This window comes from Trachurus japonicus, chromosome 8 (assembly GCF_045865225.1).
Source record: "Trachurus japonicus isolate A0001 chromosome 8, Traja_1.0".
Lineage (NCBI taxonomy): Eukaryota > Metazoa > Chordata > Actinopteri > Carangiformes > Carangidae > Trachurus > Trachurus japonicus.
Window position 1 is genome coordinate 23947450 of NC_140914.1, and position 25155 is coordinate 23972604.

Consider the following 25155-nt stretch of genomic DNA (forward strand, 5'->3'; position numbering starts at 1 on the left):
AAGTAGACGGGATGCATGTGACCCTCCCTGCAGAGACGTGGCCTACAGGAAACTGGGTCTAAGAACTGGATAAAATCATTTACTGTGGCTGCAGATGGAGAGGATCATCATCTGGTGATCTCACTGCGTTGAAATAGTTCCCACTGATCTGTGGTGAAATGCAAAATCCATATCCGAAATCCTTAATAACAGCAGCTGCTTTCAGAGGGGCCATCTGATAAACATCAGGACCACGGCAGACAAAGAGCACTGGACTACACTGAGCTCACTGTTCCCCCAACAGATCACACACATGACGAGGAATGAAGAGAGTCATCTCTATCTCTCTCTCTCCCTCTCCCTCTCTCTCTCTCTCTCACACACACACACACACACAGTCGCATCACGCCATCGGAATCTCCGCCAGCTGCGCAGGCTCGGCAGCTCCCCCCTCACACCGTCACATCAGGGTTTTCCGTCGGTCTGCGCGGATTTAGGCGACTTATTTATTTAATTACTCGTTATATAACACACACTGACTTTGAGCGCACACAGCGATCATCCGGCAGCAGCCAGCGCGCCCAATGCAGTAAGTAGCTTTTTTTGTGTGTGTATGTATGAATAGGCTATATGTGCATGTTGTAGCGGAAGGTGGAGGTGCAGGAGGGGGGAGTGGGTCAGTGTGGCTTTGTGTTTGGATCGGGACAGTGTGTATTCTTTGCATTGTTGACAGAATAACCGCCGGATGAAAAGAGGCAGGTTTGGTATCTTCTCCTCCTGTGGATGAATGGAGGACTGATGATGGCTCGTGTCCACCATGTGTGACCGCCAGCTGGTCCCGATCAGCTTTTGTCCAAGTTACATTGTCACAGCAGCTGATGCTTTCACACTTTTCTGAGAAATGACACAACGTTGCTGGGGCTCGTCTCTTGTGTATTGATAATCTTTAAAAAAATAATAATAAGGAAAGCAGCGAGATGAATGTGTCTTTTGAGGAAAGTGAATTGAAGACACCATAAACTCGTGGACACACTCGTGTTGTCTTTTCATAATCACGGAAAAGGGCAGAGATTTGTCCCTGACCCGGAACAGAGGAGTCACGACCCTCTTGGTTCATTTATTGCACATCCAGATGTTCTCCTGTTGGAGCCTGTGCACACATGTGTAAACCGAGTCAATGTTTTGGTCCTCGCGCCGTGCAGCGGTTTCTCGTAGTGAACATCACAACAGTGCCGAGCCGCTCCTCCGGAGGGGCTCACTGCACCAAACCCACACAAAACACTGTAGTATTGTTGATTTCCTGTAGGATAAAATGTGAAACCGTTTGGGGATGGGGCAGTGACGTCAGGAACGCACCACTGGAGGCGGCGTTCTGCAGCTGTTCTGACGTCAGGCCGCGTGCGGAGCAGCATCAGAGGCAGAGGAGAAGTGGGCGTAAAAAAATAAAAAATAAAAACCTCACACGGCTCATATAGGGTGGACTCGCCTAATGTGGGACACTGCCTAATGTGGGACACCTAAGCTTAAATGGGTGTAGGTCTTCCTATAGCAAAAGAAAGTTAATGTAAATGTGGTCTCACACAAGCTGTGATATTGCATTATCAAAATCACATGACATCTCAAATATCCAATCATAGGTTTAGGAGGGAGAGCCTTCAAACCGGAGGCTCCCTGTGTGAAGACCACCAAAATGCTAGGTACTTAGGGTTTGGACAAAAATAATGTTAAGGCCATAATTTATTAAAAAAAACAAAATTATTGCAATTTTTTGTCAAAATGTGTTTATAATATGTTGATGCATTAAAATATATCTTAATATGGTGTAACCATTCTCAATATTTAGGATTTTGATCAACATTTCTACTGTCCCACTTTAGGAAACATGCTTTCCTAAAGCGGGACAGGTGGTTTTTCCTAATGTGGGACAGGGCTTTTCCAAGTAAAACTAATAGGTTGAACAATAACAATGGTTGTTTACATGGCTTTATTGTTATAATGCATTGTTTTGAATATTATACAACAAAAGAAAATTATATAGGTGGAAGTGGTCATAATACTGTTAAAGGAGTAAATGGCTCTGAATTCTTTTCTTTCTTGTTTCTAAATCTTGTCTTTTTTGATAATGTTCATGAAAAATGTTGTGTTTAGAAGTAATCAAAGGATAGCACATTACTGATTAATTAAATGGAATGTATTTCAGATCACAGTGGCAAAAAAGAGTAAAGCAATGAGACAAAATCAGGGAAAGAAAACATGGGAAAAGAAAGGAAAAGAATCAAGCAAGAGAACTCAACCAGTGGAAAAAAGACAGGATGAGGGCAGACATTAGTGAATATAGGGAGATCACTGAGGATGATGGTGTCCCACAATTGAAGTTGTTGACCACGGCTGGGAATGACCCTAAGTCCACTCTCTAGCGCAGGGTAAAAGGTCACATCCACCACACAATTGGCAGAAAACCATTAACACTATAGAAGATGAAGCAGAACTAGGACAATAAGTGATATTATTGAACACTGGTTTGCAATCTAGCATTTATCATGTATATTAAGATGACTTTTAAACAGACTTTTTAGTGTCCCACATTAGGAGCATGACTGTCCCACATTAGGGAACGGAAATTGCCGCAAAAAACTTTGCAATAAGAGTTGAAATATGTATGGTATTTCTTTTAGGAGTGTGATATCAGAATTTTCTCTTTGGATTCCATTAGATCACAACCTAAGGATTTCAGAATGGTACAGGATGTAGATTGAAAGTGTTTGCTTCATATCGCAAAATACACCAGAAGTCTAAATTGCAAAAAATGTCCCACATTAGGCGAATTCACCCTAGCTATAAGACATGGTAGCCTACTTGTTGTCATGACCGTTAATGGTCTCTCCGTCATGAAGTCACCCTTGACAACTGACAGGAGATCAGTCAGTCACCTCCTCATCTGGGAGCAAAGGGATTAGATGGAGGGCAAGGTCTCCCGACTTAACAGGTTCATGTCAGAATGAGTGAAAAATGATAGAGGGATATAAATGGATAGATGAGTGGATGGCAGACACATTGATTAACAGAAAGCCTGCACACAACAAGAAATGCATTATGGACAGTGTTGGATCAAGTGTTTCTGGGATCATCAAACTGCAAGCAGTTGTAGCATTCATTTCTTTTTCTTTTAGGTTACTTTCTTTTTTTAATCTGCACGTGCAGTCGCCTATAAAATCACAGCAGAGAAATTTAACTTTAAAATGACTTGATTTAAAGGGATAGTTCAACATTTTTGGCAAATTGGCCCATTGCCATAATCCCTATAGCCTAGTAGTAGGTTCGTTACCTTTAATTGTCGGTGCAAGCTATTTTTCGAACAGCGGAGCAGAGCCGCGAGCTGCTCGGAGGTTCATGGGATTTCTTGGTTTCCCTCATCACACAAACTATTGAGAGATTTAAAAAAAAATCTAATCACATAATTTTGTCAAACAAGTCCAATGACAAATAGTGGAATGTAGTTTTACGTAATAGGTCTGACTGGTTGGTAGTTTGTGACACTAGCAGGCCTCTTGCCGGCTGGACGTGTCCTCTCATCGGGGCTGAAAGCCATACGACGCCTCTGTCATCTTCCTCCGCTCTCTCTCTCCACAGCTGGTCCTCCCTGACGGACTTGAAGCGACAGCACTGACCTGGATAACCGCTGAGCCCGTGTCCCGCACCGAGCCAGACGGACTCACGGATACAGCAGCCGACAGACAGCGGTGTCAGCAGCCCATCATCACCAGCACCCTCCGGCTCAAGGAGCAGCGGCAGCAGCAGCAGCAGCAGCATCCAGCACTGCATCCACGCCATCCCTCCCCCCATCTTCCTCCTCTTCTTCCTCGGTGTCAAATCTGACATGGCGGACCCCGGCCTCACATCGCCCTCTCGGACCACGCTGCGCTCCCCCAACGCCCCTCTCACCCTGTCCTTCCCCTTCCTGAGGGAGGGGAGCCGGGTGTGGGAGGAAGGGAAGGAGCAGCCTCTACCCCGGGACCTGCCCAGCCCGCTGCCAACCAAACGCACCCGCACATACTCAGCGTAAGTAGAGAGCTGCACTACTAACTTGAAAGTATAGCTATGTTTCTCCTTCTGCATTTCATGTCATTCATGTCACAGACAAGGCAAGGGTAACACTTAGTAGCTACACACTATTAAGCATTAGTTAAGCATTAATAAATACTGAATTCTTAATTTATAACGCATGAATAGGCCTGCTCATTATGAAGGTTATAAATACAGTTAGTGCTTATCAATGATGAGTGAAACCTTTTCAACTGTGTTTATAAACTACATACTAATGACTATTCATGTGTTGAATGAATTCAGTATTTAATGCTTAACTAATGCTTGATAATGTGTATTTTGTTACCCAGACAAGTAGTCCTATTTTAGTTTTTAGACAATTAGGCAATCACCAAACAAAAGTGGTGTAACAGGTTTATAAACTGTTGGCTACATGTAGCCTACTCTACATGCTAATCAATTAGTGCAGAAGAAAAATCATTTGTGGAAAATCTCTAGTTAACAAACCTAAAGTGGGTCACAGATAGCCTATATAAAGCATTAGTCAATTATTCATTGACAGTAAAGCCACTGGTTACAGTCTATAAAGCTTGTATGAAGAAGGCCTTTATGTCGGTATTGAATTTTTGCTGCTTTGCTTTGCTTTCATTTTAATCAGTAAAGGATGTGAATCCCACGTTGCCGTGATTGTAAATCTGACAGGTTGCTGTATCATGACTGACTGGTGCTGAAGAAAGGTTAAATACTGTGCTGTGTACACTGTGACTCAGCAGATTAGCGTTCTCATCTCCGCTGCAGTAGTGTAGTGACATTATGAGGCGGCGTGTAGGAGTTGATTTGATCAGCACTTCATCTTCCTCTCTCACCTCCTTTATAAATCCCCCTCACATCTCTTTAAGTCTCAAGTCACAAAGGCCTGAGTCATGAATGGTGAAACGCAACAGTAAACTGCTCTTTCTGTTTGTTTATGTACAAACAGTAAGACGTACTGAGACGAGCCTTTTCATGGTCAATGTGAGACCTTGACTGTCCTCCTCCCCTCTCTGTCTGCAGCACCGTACGTGCTCACTCAGGTCCAGTGTTCAAGGGCATGTGCAAGAACTTCTCCAGGTCACAAGGTCATGGCTTCATACGACCATCCCATGGCGGCGAGGACATCTTCGTTCACATCTCAGAGTAAGTGGTGGCATCGCTGAATTCACTCTCAGGAGTGGAGATCCAACAAACACATCATGCATTAGCTGATTTACAAACAGCAACGCAAAAAAACAAACTCTGAACTAATGTAAGAACTCAGCATACAACCCTGTACAGCATGTGCTCTTTTCAAAGGGAGAGTTGTTCTCTCCAGTTCCCCGGGGACACTGTGACACCTGCAGTAATTGGACATGCACAGAAAGTACAGCAACTTCTCTGTGCTGCTTTTATTCTACTTTTTTTTTTAGATTCAGGACAAGCAATGCATCAAATGTTTTCACAGCCTCAGCAAAAGCAAATTTTGACAAATTTCTCCAAACCTATTACGCTGGATGATCCAGTTCAAACATTTGCCAAACATTTGTATCATGGATCTGAAAGTCAAACATTCAACATCAAATTTCCTCCATGCCAGATGTCTGTAATATGCATGTGTACATCCACAATGAGCCTGGTTTGACATTTTGGAGAATATACACATGTATTCTGTATTTGGTCAAGAATTAGAGTAGAAAATCAATTCCTAGTAAATACTTTGTATTTAGGACACCTGTATCCTGCTTGTTGAGTACATACATAGAAAGAAAGAAAAGTTTTTTTTAAATTTTTATTTAACCTTTATTTAACCAGGTAAAAAGAGCCGTTGAGATCGAGATCTCATTTTCAAGGGTGACCTGGCCAAGAAGGCAGCAGCACACGTCGTCAACAAACATCCATAAGATACAAATACATTACAATAAATAGGGCCACACAATACAATATAAGTTAAAACAAAGTGCAAGGAGCAAGGGGGTCGTGGTGGCAAAAATGGTCAAAAGCAGAGGCGCCGTTCAATTGATTTTTGTTGTCGGTCCTTTAGGAAACGACGGAAGACATTAAAAGATACGAGTTCAGACATTTTCAGTTCAGCCTGGAGATTGTTCCATGTTGATGGGGCGGTTTCATTTGGAGTTATTTGTTGTAACAATTTCTTTATCAAGCATAAATCAACTATATGACTTCCCAGAGTTTCTGCTGCTTGTACAAAAGACATTTACTGTTTCAGTTTTAAATAGTTGCATCCTATTAGTGAATCAGCTGTAGTGGAGCTGGCTGATGAGTTTTAACTTCAGACAGAGCCGGGCTAGCAGTGGGCCTCATTCACGAACCGTTCTTAAGAACAAATTTGTTCTTAAGTCCTACTTACGACGTTTTTACGAAGATTGTGGCATTCATGAATGTTTTCTTATCCAGAATTTGTTCTTAACTAAGAACAAAATCTACGAACAGTCAGGAGTATACTTACGCACTTTTAAGTGCTGAGACTTCTGCAAAAATAACCGATTATAGTGTTTTCTTCTGTTCTGCAGTTGTATGACATTATATGATTTGAATAAGAATTATTTTCTTATCTTTTATGATGTTTTTAATAATCATATATAATAATAATTGACAAATCATTGCAGTCTCTTAAAAAACATTATAGACACTTAATTCATATCAGTTTTGTTGTGCGCAACATACAGCTGCCGATATGATTTTTTTTCCTAATTGCGGGCTGCAACAGTGCACTTACTGCAAGTGTTCACACTACACACAACTGTTTTTTTTTTCATATGTGATAATATGATGATATTTATGATGGCACACGTGAGAGTGTGGTCTCTCTGATAACAACCCGAAGAGCTGCATCCACGGCTGACACTACTAAATATAGCCTAAATATAAATATAAATATATAAACTAAATATAAGCCTTTTGTTTGTTTCTTAGTTTCATTCCTGCCGCAGTAGCGCCACTTCACTACTTAAGTTCTTTTTACGTTTGGAGTCTGGTGCTCCCTCCCAGATTTTCTTTTGAGCTTTCTTTCTCACTTCACCTTCTCTGCTCAGTGCCTGTGGGTGCTGTATGCACACGGCCCTGCAGTCTCATGCCCTTTTACGGGCATTGATGGGGCCGTTACCTATTCTAATCATATGTTAATTAGACTCACCTGGTACACGCCCTCAACTTACGAGGAGTTGGCATAAGAACACAGCTGCGAACAATTCTGAGGCTTACGAACGCGTTGATGAATCTGACGTAGGGTTTTCTTAAGGAACTTCTTAAGAACAACTTCAGAAAGAATCTAAGAAGGTTCTTAAGAAGATATTGGTGAATGAGGCCCATTGTCCTCTTGTTTTCAGTCTTTATGCTAAGCTAAGGCTTTCCTCATCTGGTATTTAATTATTGCTTCATGTCAACTCTTCTGTCTGGAGAATTTGTCATAAACCAGGGACGAGAACCACTGCTTTAAAATTATATCATCTCGCAAGTCACTACCTACACATGAACTCATCCTAACTTTTTCTTTGATCCAGCATCGAGGGGGAGTATGTCCCAGTAGAGGGCGACGAGGTCACATACAAAGTTAGCCGGGTCCCACCCAAGAACCTGAAGGTGCAGGCGGTGGAGGTGAAGATCACACATCTCAACCCAGGGACGAAACACGAGACCTGGTCCGGCCAGATCATCAGCTCATAGGCCCCGAGCTCCGGGCCTGGTGGGTGGTGCTGGGGAAGGGGTGGGGGGGGGGTGGTAGGTGCTCTGGGACCGGGTAACTCACATTCTGTGCTTAAGACCTTTCTTTTAAAACATTTACCTACTCAGCATAATGTCCAGTGTTAGTAAGTGTCAAAAATTTATTTTTTAGATGATAATGACAGATCAACTCACAGAGCTGACGGACTGTCCCTTTACTGCACTGATGATTTTGCTGTGTACGTGACCATCTGACCATTTATTGATTGTTAGTAAAGTCACATCTTTGATTTAGAGTCATGTTTCAGGTGGGAGTGTAAAGTTACTCTGCTTTTTCAAGTTTCACTCGAAAAGTTAAACAAGGATCCGACAACTTGTTGAAACTGAAACTGTTTTAACATCAACAGCAGAATTTAAGAGAGATTTTTAAAAAAGTAGCTTAGATACTTGAACAGGGTTGAAAAGATTTAAATGATTATGGTGCTAAGTGAAAGAAAGAAATGGCAGGTTGACAATCCTTAAAGCAGTAAATCACAGCTGGTTGTAGGCTACAGTAGAAACCCACATAAATTCAAACAGAAAAATCCAAAGCCCTAAATATAAACAGTTCTAAGTTTGTACTCTTGAAAGGACATCTCATGACCTGGCTTCTTCTGGGTTTCAGGTCACCACTTTAGACATGTGATTTTAAGATGGAGAAGAGGAAGTTTTATTTTGAAATTGAGAGGAAACGTACTTAAGGTTAAGGAGGCAGAGAAAATCAGACATCAGAAATTCAGTTTGTCTAAGAAGGAAAACGCATAGAGCAAGACCAGGACTGAAATTCACTGAAGTACCATATTAAACCAAATATGGACATTTCAGTAACAAACTATATACAGTATTTTACTGTGAAAGGAAAGCGTTTCCCCTGAAATATACATATCCTTGTTGTATTTTCTTGTTTGTAGTTATTTATTTTAATTATTTATTTGATGGTTTGTTCAGATCTGTGTGTATGCGTGTGTGTGTGTGTGTGTCCTCAGTTTACAAGCTTTTCTATTTTGGGTAATACACTTAAAGCTCGCACTGAAAAAATGTGAACTTCCACTTCCACTATGACAACTGCCACAATAGCACTGCAGACGTTTTAGTCCATTTGTCGTCTCTTGTTTGAAAATCCCCGTTTGGAAAGGTTTCCATGAATTGCTGAAAAACAAAACTGTTTTTAAATCTCTTTTTCTATGATTAGAAAAACATGTATCTGTGTGTGATTTACTGAGCATAGTCATTGTGACGGTGAACCACATGACTTCATAGTTGGTGCCAATAGAGATCATTGTCACAATAAAGTTGTTTGTAGTTATTCAGGTTCTATACTGTACTGTAGGTCATTTTCTATATCTGTCCCATAGTCTCTATGCATCTTGTCTTATCTTTCAGTGTCACTGCCTGAATTAGTTCAACATGAACCCTCGTTCATTTCTGTTCTGGCACTTTTCTTTTGTGGAAGAGCCACTGTGGTGGTGATCCCCATGATTACTTCTACTGAGCCTTGAAAGAACATTAAAGCATTTTAAGATTCACAGGTTTCGTGAGAGCTCTTGTTTCTTCAGCTTGTGTGTGGAAGTGAGACTGTGGGAGTTGGAGCAGGAGTGGTGTGAGCTGAGAGACAGTGATGTTCCCAGACTAATTATAAGGTTAAATTGTCTTTCTCTCTTCTCAACGGTACCCTTCAAAAACATTTACCTGCATTTCTGAATAAATCATTTATACTGTATGTGCGTGTTATTTGGTCTGGAACTAGGCCATCCATTTGCTCCCTGTTTATCTTCCTGAAAACCACAAGAGTCAATAGAAGAAATTGGTAAGATCAGAGGTATTATGGTTCTGATGTTTCAGACAATTTGGAACTGCATCTCGATTCCTATCCTTAATAGTGATGTGTTTTTTATAAACGACACCAAGGGATGTATTTAAGGTGTGTTGCAACAATGGTGTGAAGAGCTGCAACTTATCTGAGAGAGGTGATCATTTCTTTGTATCAAAAGGAAACAGACAATTTCCAAGACCTCAGGCGCCACCTAGATCTAGCTATATCCAAAGTCTTGATAATCCCGATGTGGGAGCATGTTTTGAAATTACTCACACTCAAGATTGATGACTTGATGACCGCTGGGACAAATGTGTCAGTGCCAATCACCAGTAGATATCTTGACAACAAAGGGCTTCATGGCAATCCATAAATATTTCTTCTGAAATCTCTATATGCCACCATCTTTACTGAATAAACAACAAATGAAGATGGATGCCATGAGAGACAATAAGGTTTAATGTCAGGTCCAGACCCTTCTTAACGACTGACTCTTGACTGTGTCCTCCATGCGTCTTTTGCTGATTCATTCACAGCTGTGCTTGGTGTTGTCTGCCTGTGTTCAGATCAGCTGAGGTGGATGTTGATGTCAGGTCTGAACAGGACCATGGGAAACACCTCAGACCAGGTTTGGCTACTCTTATCATGTTGTAGATCAGCAGGTCCAGCCCAACCTGTGTTACCTTTCACACCTGAAACAATCAGTTTAAACAATGAGCTGCTTTCAAGCTGCAGACTTGCCTCTGGGCGACATCTACTGACCAGCACACAGTATACTAACAGTTTAACTTCAGCTCTACCACCTTTTTTAGGCTTTATCAACCCAGATGAGGATATTTTGGTGTTACAGCATCTTGGCACAAAATTAAAATAACACAATGAATAATAATATAGTAATATTATAATAATAATAAAACATAGATCAGTGTGCATGAATAATAAGAAAATAAGCAGAACACAGCTGCTCATTATATGTATAATAGACAATGAACACAATCAAGTGCTGTAATGTTTTTATTATTTTCTACTGTAGCCAGGAAAACAGAAACATTCTGTTCTGCAGAGTACTGAACAGAGCACAGAGTTCACAGTGCTCTCTGTGTTAATGTGTATCCTTTTCAACTACAGAGAGAGACAAGGAAGGGTCCCAGCCGGTTTTAATGCCTGATGAAAACGAAAGGTTTGCAGAGAGAGACCAAAACAAATCAGTAAAACAAAATGACTCTGGACAGGTGAATTGTTCAGAAATGTACAGCTATTACTGAGGTGAGAGACCAAAATAAATCAGTAAAACCAAACATTTGGTCAAATAAGCTTAATACAAGACACTGCTGAATGATATAAAAAATAAGAACATTTGAAAAATACTCAATGAAGCAACAGTGTTTGCCAAAAGTAAAAATGCATTTCACTTTGAAAGAACCTGGTTAGAAACATACAGTAAGAACATTTCTGGCGACCTCCAGTGGTAAAATGAAGGTGGAGAATCTGCAGCCTTCTGGGGTAAAGAAACATTTCTGAGGTCAGTTCATCCAACTGGTTTAATTATAACACTGGAGATCTGGGGTTGGTGAAATGATATCAAAAAGATTTATTACAATGGATGAATGTATATGACATAAAATACATTTCTACCCACAAATAACCGAAAAGCAACTTAATCAGTCTAATGGTTATCATCATATAAACGTTAAAGAGCCAAATCTGTGCTGCACATACAAGTTTACATGATCCTTCTGATGTAGGAGTGTTTACAGTCAGACACATGACTGCAGCTAATGTATGAGACATCAAAAGCCTCTCATATCCACAATAATGATCCATCAAGAATGCTTTTTTTTCTTTCTTTCTCAACCATAGTAACACAGGCCATAAACCTTTCACGGGAAAATTCTCCTGGCAGTTTTCACATTTTAAAAACATATTCAAGGAAAAAAAAGAAAAAGAACCTTTAATCGGCTGTTGAAAACAGCAACAAGGACTCAAGCAATAAGCATCAATACATACAGTCACATGGTATACAGCATGCAGGCCATGGTACAGCTTGTAAAAATATTTTACATAAAAAGCTGTCAGAGCTGACTGACAAAAACTGGTAGAGTGACTTGGTCACAGTAGCTTAATTCACTGGTTAAGATGAATCCATTCAGCTAGTATATAATGTTCAATTTCAGATATAAATCTGATAAATCGTCACTTCTTGAAGCAAAAACAATCAACACCCATTAAGCTTCTTTCATTCAGCTTTGTGAGATTAAAACAGGATCACACAGTATAGCATCAACAAAACTTCATCCACCTCAGAGTGGTAGCCTGGAATGATTCATAAATCCTCTAGAGGGGGAAAGGTCCATCTTCTTCAATGCTTCATTCGTATTTCACTTCCAAATTGGACTCACAAGACAACAAGCAAACGTCACCTGTTTTAAAATCACTCTGACACACTCCTATCATCTCCTTTAGCAGTACTCAACAAGAATATACCAACTAATGGTATAAAATTATCTCAACATTAGTGCAAAACATCATTCTATAGATACATATAAAGTAATGTGAAGCATTTCTAATCTCTTTTGGTTAACTTTATGATGTATGCTACATACTGCAGACACGTGACTCTGCAGTCAGACATAGTATTAAAACCTCACACGTCAACATGTAACACTTATTCAGTTACTGTCCCTTTAAAAACACATGGAGAAAATCAGTAGTGTATCTTTTAGCAGTTCATAAAAAGCCTGGTGTCGTACCAGCAGAGTCCCACAGGTGGGAGTTCGGAGGGGCTTGTGGGTAGAAGGGGACTGAGGACACGAGGTCCAGTCAGTTCAATGCATCAGGACTCGTGTGGTGGGGCATCGAAGAAAAGCTCTCGACAGAGCCGGGCCGTGTCCTCCGGAGAGTAGACTGTGAAGCCGATGGTCCGTGGGTCGTTGAAAATTTCATAGTCATTTCCTCCCTACAGAGAGAATCATTAAAATTAAAAAGCAGAACATGGATGGATTATTGCAGCCTGGAATAGCTTCTTCTGTTTGATCAGTGTCCTCTTAGTGATCAGCTTTAACCCCTCAGCCTTAACAAACAGCCTCTAGTCTGTGTTACTGGTGTTTACAGAGCAAACTATGCAGTACAGCAGCAAAAGTAAAGTGAAACTGACTCTTGCTGACCTCAGCCCCAGCCATCTACTGTGTGACACTATCTACAGCAGCAGATTAATCCCTGTGAGATGAATGCATCACGATTTCATGGTGTAACATTTGTTGTGCAACATACACAACAAAGTTTCTAACACGGGGCTTCTGTTCCAAATCCTCCCTACACTTACGTCTGAGGTTTCGTTGCCGAAGAAGTAGATCTCGTCCAGGCCTTCACTCTCCAGCAGCTCCAGACACAGTCTCTTGTCCCAGCCCTCAGGAAAAATGTCAAAGCTGATAAGGCCACCTAAAACAAGATCAATACAAACACTCTGTTATAATCAATGACTTTGTGAAATACACTGTGTATTTCCTGGACAAATACACCTCTAAACAATGCCATGCATGCCTCTCTCTAACCTGAACATTCATATTCTTTAGTGCACACATATTTCAGGAAGGAGCAGACCAGGCAGTGTTAATGCTGCATTTACAATAGGCCTACGTCTTTTTCTCAACAGTCCACTCTTCCACTTTTATTTACAGTCAACACCTCCAGCTCTGCAGGACAAATGGTCTTTACACTACATGCAGTCGATGGAGGCTTTTTTAAGCTCCTGCAGGGACAAACCTGTTTGTTCTGCCAGTTCAGAGAACTTGCTGCTAAAAGGGGGCACTGTATTGTACACGGAGAAAGGATGTGTAACAAATAAATACACGTGCAACTTGTGTTTAATACCAAACTATTTCTTATTTTTCAAGAATTATTTCTGCAGCTCAGATATAAGGTCATAAGTGCAATGTTTTTTCTTCTCTAAAATGTTAAACATCTCATTTTGGTTCCTCACTTTAAAATTCTCTGACGCTCTGTTGCTTCGTCTTAAATGACTGCATCGACCTTTGATCTGTGAGCAGGCTGAAAAGCCTCCTGCAAAGTCGCTGCCTTTCCTTCCCCCCCTCTCTTCCACCTTCAATTCTTTTCACCGCTTTTGTCTCTCAGCTGAAGATTTAAAGAGGCAACAACAAAAGCAACAGCTGAGAAGCATCCAGCCAATCAGAGGGCTGAATCCGCCACACACCCTCTACACGCCTCCATCCTAAACACCTTCAACCTCAGACCACAAACACTTCAGCAATTCAGGCACATCTGTAGCAGCCCATCCCCCCAGCCTGCTGTTTTGCCTCCTGAGAGCTGCGACCGTGTGAAGACTGCTGAGCTGCTGACAACGCGTGTGTAACCTTACTCAACCTTCACTCTATCCAATTACTAAACCTGAACCTGCCTTAATAAATAAGGGCTAGTGAGCATTCTGGATAAAGAACACAATAGGTGACGCGATGGAGGGGAAAAAACGGAGAGAAATCTGATAAATAAGTCAATGAGGATAATAAATGTTCAACAGAGCAGGGACGTCCTCCTGACACAGACATAGGACAGGTTTCCACATAAGTCTCACACAGGGACTTGCTTATCTACAACTACGGCTCTTCCTCTGTGATTGGTACAATTTAATAAGGAAAAAAATCCATACAGGATAATGGCTTTTACCTCAGGTCATCAGTCTCAGTGTCCCTTACATTCTGTACTCTGAGTGCCGATTGGACAGCGGGACAGGTTTATATAACACCTATTTCACAGATCTGCTGACAAGAGACGTAGTGCAGGAGATAAACAAATACACCCTGTACATCCTCCACTAACACACACCTGCTACCTCCACAGCCTAAACTGATGGTTCAGTCATTCCCTAGTGACTTGGCAGACTGTAGGTAATCAGATACATGTTAGCAGAAATAACGTCACACTCTCTCCTGCCAGGGATCCTCGGAGTGGAGAGTGTTAAAGAAAAACAAGCCCGTCTGCCCGGTCTGTTTGTCTGAACTATGAACATCCTCCACGCGTCATCAGCAGCGACTCACACCTCGCAGAGCACGTAAGCAAACATCAAGTGCCCCATTCGCCTGACTGCTGCCGTGTTGCCCCAGGGAAAGAGGGAACAGTGTGTGTATGTGTGTGTGTGTGTAGTTAACTGACAGCTTCAATGTCCAGCACAAGGTCCTCCACACATCATTAAGTGTGAGGCGTGGGGGGGGGGGTCTTTTTTAAACAGAGATAAGCGACACCAGACAAACAGAAATGCTGTAAAACTGGTTTGTCATTAAACTGCATTGCTGAAAAGCAGAGCACTAAGGGAGCTTCTTTTATTTCCTGTAGTTATACTGTCAGTTGATGACTGTTACTCAACTTCAGGGGGAGTTAAAGGAGCTATGTTTCACTATGGCTACATAATCAATATTATAGCTGTTGGTTTACTAGCATTACCAAGAGCTTCAGTCATTGTTATATTCACATTAAAAAGGAAATACTGAGCCCTGTGAGAAGCTCCACATCTTCAGGGAAGACTCGGTATCAGAAACTGCCCATCTATCCCCAGCAGGCTTAGGCAGTTTGTTCTTTAAACAGCTGTTAATGCTAATGTTAAATAAACATACAAAGAAGATCCTACTGAGAAGGGGGGAGGATAAATACACGGTGTAGTTTGCAGAGGCTTTTATTCATTCATCCTGTTCGAATAGCACAGCTTAGTGTACCTGCCTGTACAATTACAGATTTTAAATCTGTAAAGCTCACTGAGCTGAAGTTGCTGTAAGAATTTGTATATGAGGTGACATATTGGAAGCAGCGCCAGTGACACAGATATCTGCTTAAAGATAAAAAAGTGAGAGTCTGATCAATCAGGCACATTCATTTTTTTTTATCAATGAAGTGGATGCCAGATGAAAAGAATACACACTGTCTTTTTCTTCTATCCCCTTCATGTATGGCTGCTGGCTCTGCAGTGTTATGGAGATTACAAGATGACTCATTTGTCTTGTCAAATTTCCCGGATGTGATTATCGGAGTTAATGTGGGTGGATAGAATATGACACAGTGAAGTCTGTTTTTTTCTCTCTGTATGTTTTGATTCAGATGTGACTTCTCTTCCTCATCAGACACGGAAGCACAGCGTTGGCTCATTTAGCGACCTGGATAGAACTAAAGGGAGTCTATTATTGTATCACTTTTAGACCTTATTACTTTCCAGTTAATTACTAAATTAAAAACAGTGGCAGTTTTCTGTGTAAATGGGCTTTCAGCTTTCAACTCTCTCACCTTTCGTGAACCGTAGTCCCTTCCCAGCAAACTCCTCTTTTAGGGCAGCAACAAATTTCTCCCTGATCTTCTCTCTCTGTGGAGAAAAAGACGAAGCAGTCAGATTTAAGTTGGAAGACTTTCGGGACTCTGGCTCTGGCTTTTGTCCAATTTTTTATTTATATAGCCTAAGTGTCCTCAATATCATGTGTCTGAATGTAACACAGCAGGGAAGTAAAGGGTTAAACCTGTCCTCTTCTGTGCTATCTGCTTCCTCCATATCGCCCTGCTCTGTGAGCCATCAATGGACAGCCTGTTAAGCCGCCCTGAAAACCCACCATTGTTTGACCTCTGTCGGCTTAATTGAGCACATTTCATGAAACAGTGGGACAGAGACAGAGAGGTGGTTCAACTGTGACTCTCTGTGACTGAACATACACTTTATATTATTTGTATATTAATAAGATTTGGGCAAAAATACAAATACTCTGAGCTTGAGCTGTTGGCAGACAACAAATCGACATGTTAACCCATTAATAGTGACGACAGACCATTCAGCCCCCACTCTGTTTAGTTTTACTGGGGTAGAGTGGTTGTATCTTTCTCCCACCAACATCAACGATGCTGAATGTTTGATGTACTAAATTCACACTTAATGACATCTTCTGGTAGACTATAGTTACACATCTCTATTTGCATGGTGATTGCTCATTGAGAATGTAGTAATGACAGTCATTTAACCTTATCGATTTCAGAGAATTCGATGCGTTCCTCGGGAGAACAGCTCCGACCGATGGGAGAGATGTTGATCATGCCATTCCTGAACTCAATGAACGTCCCCCTGCAGGCGTGGTTGAAACAGAGGCATGGTTAAATGACATTAAGAGAGACTGATTTGAGGCAGACATCTGCTTTACTGTCTACAAACAGAACATATAAACCTGTTGTTATCTTGTTGATCTTTGTTTTGCTCAGAGATCAGAAGAGTTGTTCTGCTTTAACAGATGAGTGCTGATAAAGGTACCTACTATCCCTGCATACCAAGAATACAGGTCAAAGGTGTGTGTCTGTGTCTGTGCATGTGTGTGTGTGTGTGTGTGTTCACTAAGGGACTGGACTTTGGGACAGTTCGGTCTCACCTTTTCTTCGGGAGCTTGATGAGCCCCATGTAGCTGAGGCAGAAGTTGATCAGGTCCTGCAGAAGCTCCTCCCCAATCTGGTTCTGAATCGCCTGCCAGGTTGAAAACACGTCATTAATGAACAAACCAACAGACTGTGCTCTGACTGTCCCATTGTTTGTGAATGACAGTTTAATAAAGCTGGTTAAAACAATTATGAAAACATGCTTCTCCTATTGCCCTCAAGACACATAATATGCAGGATACCAGCTCACATTGTGACACTGTAGCTGTTCACTCACATGTTTTGAGAGGAGTTTCCCATCTTTGTACTGCACGGTCCCGTTCTCAGCAAACACGTAGTCAAACTTGTGGATCACTGCAAGAGAAGAGGCAGGTGAAATGTGACGACATGTTCTCATTCGCTCTCTGAAACCTGCACACGCAACTAAATCAGTGGCTCTCCAACTTTTTCTTCCACTATTAATACAGAAGAACAGGACGGCCCGATATATTTAACTTGTAGTGGATTACAGTGTAACACTGCCAGGGAAAGTCAAGTTCAATCTGTCTGACCTTCCCACGTCGGCCTGTGTGCTCTCTGCCAACATCACTCAGCAGGGTGAGTCTAACTTAGTCAGGCTGAAAAGCTGCTTTAACTTGAACCTTAAAAATAACATTAAGTTATAATAACAATAGTGATAGAGATGTCGTAACTGCTGAATGGTGTGATACCAGATTACAATGAAAAGTCAGGTTGGGTTTAAAACGTTCTAACAGATTGTGTCATAAAACTTTTCATCATCATAGTTATAAGAATATATTATTACAATATGTTTTATATTGTAATAATATATTCTTACAACTCCATGAAAAACATTTGTATTAGCCTACATGTTTAACTGATTCTGGGTATCACTTTATAACATTTTCTGATAGGTCGTCGCATTATGCAGCAGCTACAACATACAACAACATCAGGTGTGTGTGTGTGTGTGTGTGCGTGCATCATGAAGTATGAAAAGTTTCACCTTTAGCCCACTTGGCATGGTGAAGAAACCACATGGCCCTTTTTGGCACAATACATCTACATTCCAGGTGTAGACTAATATTTACTGATAGTGATAGACACATTGTTAGCTGGTGAAAGCAGGTGTGTGTTAACTCAGTTGGGATGTTGCTGGCACCGCGGTGTAACGGTCAGTGTGCCAGTGTGTTTTGGCAGGATTCACAGGTCAAAAAAGCAAAAGTAAACTTGAACCACTGGAGTTGTCATGTGAGCTCGGATGTCAACGATGGCACATGAGTCTAAGTTTAGTCTGTTCCTTGTTTCAGCTGTGACTCCCAACGTGCTGTTATGAAATCATTCATGATGCATTCAAATGCAACAGTTGCTGACCGAGCCCTGTCAGCTGCTACACAGAGGAGGAGAAGGATGATGAGGCTGGACTAACTTCTTAAGTTATCATCCTTTTATATCTCCATAATCATCTCTATTTAGATGCTCCAGGCAAAGAACTTTAATTTGAACTTGTGGCCTAAATCCAAAATTATTCCCAGGACCCATCCGGTCTGATCCTCTCTCTGTGGACCGGTGTCCAATTAAGCAGACGTCACAGGAAAAAAGAAAGTGTCAGGTTGTGCCGTGTCATCTATAAGGGTGAATGAAATACAGTGAATAAACCGTTATAGACAGGGTGCTCACCATCGTCGCCCTCCCCGAGCTGCTCTGCTATCTTGGAGTAGTCGGATCCTCCCACGATGCCGATCTTCACTTTCCTCTTCAGACTCTGGAAGAACTCGTCCAACTGTGGGTCAATTTTCTGCACAATGAGGGAAAATGCACTTCACGTTATCCCTTTGTGTTAAGTGGTGGGACAGAGCTCCCTCTGCCATACCACACACGTCTGGACATGCACACGTATCATTAGGAAGCTAAATACATGTGATAACGGAACAATAGTGGCGGTGTTGCATTTTCTGAACATATGGGAGAAAAACATCTGAGCTGCACCCACAGGAGACAGCATTATGTAAAAATCTTGGCACTTGACTGCACACACACACTGTTACCTTAGTTAAACCCATTCAGACAGCCAAACTCAATGACAAAACAACAATGGAGACACATAGATGATACATCTCAAGGGGTTTTATCCAAATAAACAAATTTCAATCATAAACCACTTAGAATAACAGTAGGCTATCTCAGTTTCTTTTTTAAATTCTTCACAACTTTCTAAAATAAAGTGGATCAGAAAGATGGGTGTTATGTAATGTTTCCCTCCAGATACATACAACTGCCTACATTACTGTAATACAGAGAAGAGGAATTCATCCCATGTGAGTTGTCAGTCTAGGAGAGTTTAGAGGAGGCGCATACACTACTATGTGTCAACAGACATCACTAACCCACACGACCACAGGAGCCATTGGTGGCAGAGGTGGTATGTTATGTAGCCGATGTGAGCTGTATAGTAGGCTGATGGGGGGTGAATTACACAGTAATACGAAAGGGCTAAAATAAAATATGAAAATACAGAATGATGGAGCGCGTGCGGTCAAAAGAACATAGTGTGCTTTCATTTCCAGTTTGTGACCAGATCTACATGATGAAGGCAGGAGAGCGGGGCTGCACAGCGCAGCAGCAGGGAGCTCTAACTGCAGCTTCATGAGCAGAAAGCAGTGACTGGTGCCGGGATGTCAGCTTACCTCCCGGGGTGGTGTCAGGGTGCCGTCCACGTCAAACAGACACAGGATGTTTCGGTCCGACGAGAAGCCGTTTGATTTCTGCATTTCACCTTCTCCTTCTTCTTTGAGTTCTTCTCGATCACTGATGGCAATGTTGTTGATGGTGAGGAGTGTTGCTACTCCACTCTCGTGCAAGAAAATGCAATTGCAAAAAAAAAAAAAAAAAAAAAAAAATTACAGTCACACTGGGGGAAAAAATGAAACAGTTATTTAAATAAATAAAAACAGATTTCGTGGCTTCAAATACGATGAACTGTCTTGCTCTTCTCCTTCTGTCTCGGGTTGGTTTGGTCCAGCTCGGCTCAGAGAAACACTTCAACAAACACAACGTGCTGAACGTGTCTAGTGCCTTTTGCAACACTGTATCTCACGAGCAGCCAATCACAGCCGTGGTAAGGAAGGTGACGTTGACAAAGGGGCGTGGCCGTTAAGTCTACATTTATGTTGACCTTTTACCTAATAGCAGAGTAACAGGCCTACCTATACAGTCTATGGTGATACTTTAATTATCAATGAAAAGACATCACATGACAACAGAGGACATCATCCTGATGATCAATGAACGTACTTAAAGAGCAAAGGCAATTTATAATCTCCTTATAGTAAAGTAAATAGTAAATATAGGCTACTCCAAAGTGCTGATAACTACATGTAGATATAATAATACAGATTTATAAATATGTGTTACACCTCATTAGGGCTGACATCTAGAAATATGACATGTTTATAAAAAATATTGTTTTGTAATTGCATTTGTTTGCAAGCTTTAGTTTGTTGTAATAACACATCCAAATGTATCACACCAGTCACCTTCTGTATTTGATTGCTGTCTACTGTCAATATAATAAATAATAATTGAAAAAAAAATAGAGTTTATTCAGATAAATGCATGAACTTCAGATAACAATTATTTTCATTATTGATAATCTGCAGATTATTTCAAAACAAATCAAACAAATAATAAGTGCTAAATTGTGGAAATTTGTGGATCATGATTGCCCATACAATTTATTCTGTCCAAGTCATAACAAAAATATTGACGTTATCATCATATAAAGAAGCAGCACATTGTCACATCTGAGAAGGACCTTTTTTTTTTCTTGGAAAACAATTAGTCAGTTGACAATTTGTCACCAACAGGCAAATGGAGGTATCAGCTCTACATAACAGTCATTAGTTGCAGCCTTAATATAAATGGACATTCATCCCCAAACCACTGACACACTCTTTATTGCATAATTAATGGCAGCATGTCCTGTATGTGTACGTGTGGCTGTGATCTGTCCTGATTTGACTCCCTGTGAGTTAAGTCACCGTGTCTCTGAGATCCTCTGGCAGGGCCCCCAAGTTTCCAAAATCTTTACTTGTCTCTGAAGGGTCTTAGTAAAAACTCCCCCTGAAACTCACCTACCTTATGACATACTGTAACATGTTTTGCTTCAAGCTTTTTGGTTTAGTTACACATTTTTGATATATACAGTAACTTACTATTAGATTTTTTTTATTTACAAAGTGTTCATTGCCTTATTCCATGAAGCAGTTTTCAAACATTTTTCCATGACCAAAACTCTGTCCTAATTTGTAAAACTAATTCTAGATTAGTTCTTTCAACACATAAAGATCTAAACCCCTCCCTCCTTTGCTCTACAGCAGAAGGCACCACTGTCTGAAGAGACAGAGGTCCCTTGGTCCCTTGGTTGGGACAGCTGCAGTAGGACGGACAAGCATAGCTTGAAGATTCGTCTCATTTTCTGATGAAACAAGCCCATGAACTTTCCAGACAACAGACTCGCTGCAATTTGTACGTATATAAACATCTTTCTCAAATAAGTCAAAATTGTTCTTTTTTCTCAGAACAATGGAAAATGTTTATGAAGAAATAACACATTTAAAGTAAGGCCAGCTTTATATTTTGCTTCATTTTGAAATACTGGTGCTGTCCTCTAGGTCCATGGCATCTTCTTGTTTTATCTTCTATAAAACATTATTTGATGGGGTGGTGCGTGGCGCGGTGGTTGGGGCGGCCGCCCCGTGTTGGGGCTGCAGTCCTCGGTGCAGGCGGCCCCGGTTCGAGTCCCGTGTCGGGCGGCCCTTTCCTGCGTGTCATTCCCTTTCTCTCTGCCTCCCCCTTTCCTGTCTATCTCTACTGTGTGCTATCAAATAAGAAAGGCAAAAAAAAGCCCCCCCCCCCCAAAAAAAAAGTACTTTAACATTATTTGATTCACAGCTTTATTCTCAACACAGGAATGTGAATATCATCCTCATCCTTTACTTTAAACTGGACAGTGTTAGGTTTTAGGATCATTCTCAACTCTAATGAGCCGTCTTATCCACAAGGGGGCAGAACAGCTGAGCACGAGTCAGAGATGTAGCAGTCAGGAGAGGAACTGTAGTTACTCTCACTTTAGATTTGTTAATGGATTTCACCAGACCAGGAAGTTATTCTTGCCAGTTACATGGAAACATAAAAGGTGATAGGGTTGATTTAAGCTTGAACTTAATCATCATCTGACCAAAATAAAGCAAGTAGCTTTCATAAGACCTAGTGAGTCACTGCCATATTACCCCTGTACAGAAATCCCAGTTAGTCTACTCTCTACATTTCTACAACCTGTACACAAATGCAGATGAAGTCCAGTGTCCAAAACACTGTGTTGACTGAAGTGATAAATCGGTTGTATTTACCAGAGGTTTGGCCCTTATAACAAATAGCCCTTTCTATTACATATGACAATATTTGTCTTACATGTGTAAATGTGAAATGTTTACATGGGAGATCTCTTGTGTGTCTAAAAAATGTGTGCTTTGCAAAACTGTTTGTATGTCCAAGCAAAAGTTTGTTGATCATGTAGATGGACAAACAACACAAAAGTGAAAATTGGTGTAAGTAGCCTACAGCACAGACATTAAAGCTCTCAATATTAACACTTTTATTTTAAAAAAAATGATGAAGGACATTTGGAATTATGGCCTTAACATTAAAACACTATTCAAAATTAATATTCTCATACTTTATTGGCCAATAAGCTTGAATTGATTTTAGAGATGGTATAGGTGTTTATGGTGTCGGTTTGTTGGCTGCTTGGTTTGTTGGTTGGTTGATTTTTTGTCCTCAAGTTACCGACTCGACTGATTGTTGGTCCAAACTCTTACAGGGCAGTTTTGCAACAGGTGACCAGCTTAATACTGGCACCATAAATCACTTGTATGTTTTATCTTTCCCACATTTCACAGCTATCATAAATCACCACTGCAAAGATCTAAGTTCAAAATAAGTGATAATGTCGGAGCAAAAAGCAATATTACTCCTATTGTCCCGCACACACTGTATACACACTGTATATATACTGTATACTAACCAATGTAATGTAGTGTATCTGTTAGGACCACACAGGCAGACCCTGTGGTATTTGACCTGTGAACCCACAGTGGTGTCAGTGGGTTCAATCATGTATTAATGTCTCGGATTTGTTAGTAAGCGGCTAATGAGGGAGGGTGCAGTCGAGGATGATTATTGGCTATACTCATAAACAGACTAATCATTAGCTTCTGATATTATGAACATGCCTCTTTATCTGTTGACCTCAATCTGTGAGTTTCTTCCTACTGAAATGGACAGGGTCTCACAGCTTTATCATTAATCTTTGTGTGTGTGTGTTGTCTTTGTGTGTGTCTGGCCTACATGCTAACCAACTTGTTTGGGTGCTCTGTGAATTGAGGGTAAGGTCCCCATTAAAACAACCCTCTTATCTGCAGGGGAAGTGCTCAGCTGGACCTTTTTTCTCTCTGATTTACCATAACAGCCACTGTTGCCAACGTTCAGCTGCTTAACAGCCAGATTGTGACAATAAAACAAAGAGTTGGGTCCCTTTTAAGACATACTGTTTCCTCTGTCTGATAATACACCAGAGTGTGTTGAGACGGAAAGCCTCTTCACATTGAACTGTAATGGGGATAAATGGCTGCGTGCCCCAAGCCAACCGTGCTATTACAATGTCATATGTGTGTGTTTGTTTAGGATGTTTACGACCCTGTAAGGTGATGGCCAGGCAGGAAACTGAGTGGTGATGTACTGTACTGGAAAGGCAGGCGATTTGGTTGGAAATGATGAACATGAGGCGATTTCTACCTGTTGTTTGTTTAGTGTGAGTCACACAGCGTAATAATGTAGTGGGTGTCTTGGTGTTAATTGCAATTTTATTAAAGGAAACTAAACAGGACATGTGTTTATCATCTTCCACATGTATTAAAAAAGAACTTTAATGTTGGATTTCTCGTATACAGTTCATATATTGTGTGAACCTGGCACACAGAATTCTAAATGACCCCTCACATATTCTGTATTCAGAATACGAACTATTGCCTTCAGGGAGACATTATAGAGCAAGCCGATGCAAAAGTAACCGATACAAACTCAGCTTCCTCCCTACATCCATTTCCCTTCTAAAAAAAACCTGCTAAATTGTAATTGGGTTGTTATCCCTACTTTTCATTCTTTTTCTTGAGACTGTGCTTTTTTTATTTTATTTTTAAATTTTTTATTATATTTAAAAAAAAATCTTTTTAATGCTCCTGACACTCCTGCACTTTATTTGAGTTTGTAATAGTTCTCATCAGTACTTTTTATCTACCATATTTATATGCATTTGTGTGAATGGGAGAGTTGTGTGTATGTGAGAACTGTGCAAGGAATGTCAAATGTACTGGTTTTTCATCTGTTTTGCGTACTTATGTAATGCAGTTACTTGCGGCACATGACTGTCCATGACAAATTTCCCTGCAGGGACAATAAAGTTGTATTGATATTGATTGATTGATTGATTGATTGATATTATGTTAAAAATATCAGAACTAATAATGAATGATATATATATACTGTATATTCCTGATAAAGCTTTAGCTTAGTATACACTAAGCTAAATTTTGTCAGTATACATACTGACACAAGCAAGATTAAGCCCCACCTATGGAGAAGATATGTGAAGGAGATGGAATGATGGTGGGATTTTGTCTCTACGACAAAACGTGCCTTTTCCAACACTGTGAGTAGAGCTGCACTGAGTAATTGATCAAACAATTGGTTGATCAACACAGAAAATTAATCAGCAACTATTTTGATAACTGATTAACTTTCTAATTGTACTTGTAAGTTTTGTTGCTGCATGGCAAACATTAGCATTAACAGCTGTTTAAATATTGGGAGTTCAGCAGCAAACTTCATTCCCTTACTCCCCCACAGCGAGCAACAACAGTATTAACTCTTATTTCAGTCATTTATTCATCCACTTAAGTTAGCATGCTAACCTACTAGTCCCATCCTAGCAGGAACAAATCAACACTTAATGTACCCTCACTGCCTAGAAGGTACATCCTCTTCTACAATAAAATCAATGGCTGTTTTCAAACCACCTCTACCACTAAAAACCATGCTTGGCTTTAGAGAAACGTACA

The 25155-nt window shown here is 40.8% G+C and overlaps 2 protein-coding genes across 2 annotated transcripts; one reads left to right on the forward strand and one right to left on the reverse strand.

The window, feature by feature from the left end:
• Positions 1-366: 366 nt before the first annotated feature.
• On the forward strand, positions 367-9284 carry csdc2b (cold shock domain containing C2, RNA binding b). The gene is made up of 4 exons (XM_085784814.1): positions 367-568; positions 3610-4038; positions 5077-5199; positions 7560-9284. Exons 2-4 carry the CDS (start codon positions 3857-3859, stop codon positions 7720-7722), a joined length of 468 nt encoding a protein of 155 aa, XP_085640940.1. The 5' UTR covers positions 367-568; positions 3610-3856; the 3' UTR covers positions 7723-9284.
• A 1854-nt stretch (positions 9285-11138) lies between these two features.
• pmm1 (phosphomannomutase 1) lies at positions 11139-20025 on the reverse strand. Its single transcript, XM_085784816.1, has 8 exons — positions 19666-20025; positions 18659-18776; positions 17256-17332; positions 16975-17066; positions 16577-16676; positions 15857-15932; positions 12894-13009; positions 11139-12527 (listed from the first exon to the last, which is right to left on the reverse strand). Exons 1-8 carry the CDS (start codon positions 19747-19749, stop codon positions 12405-12407), a joined length of 786 nt encoding a protein of 261 aa, XP_085640942.1. The 5' UTR covers positions 19750-20025; the 3' UTR covers positions 11139-12404.
• Positions 20026-25155: the final 5130 nt, after the last annotated feature.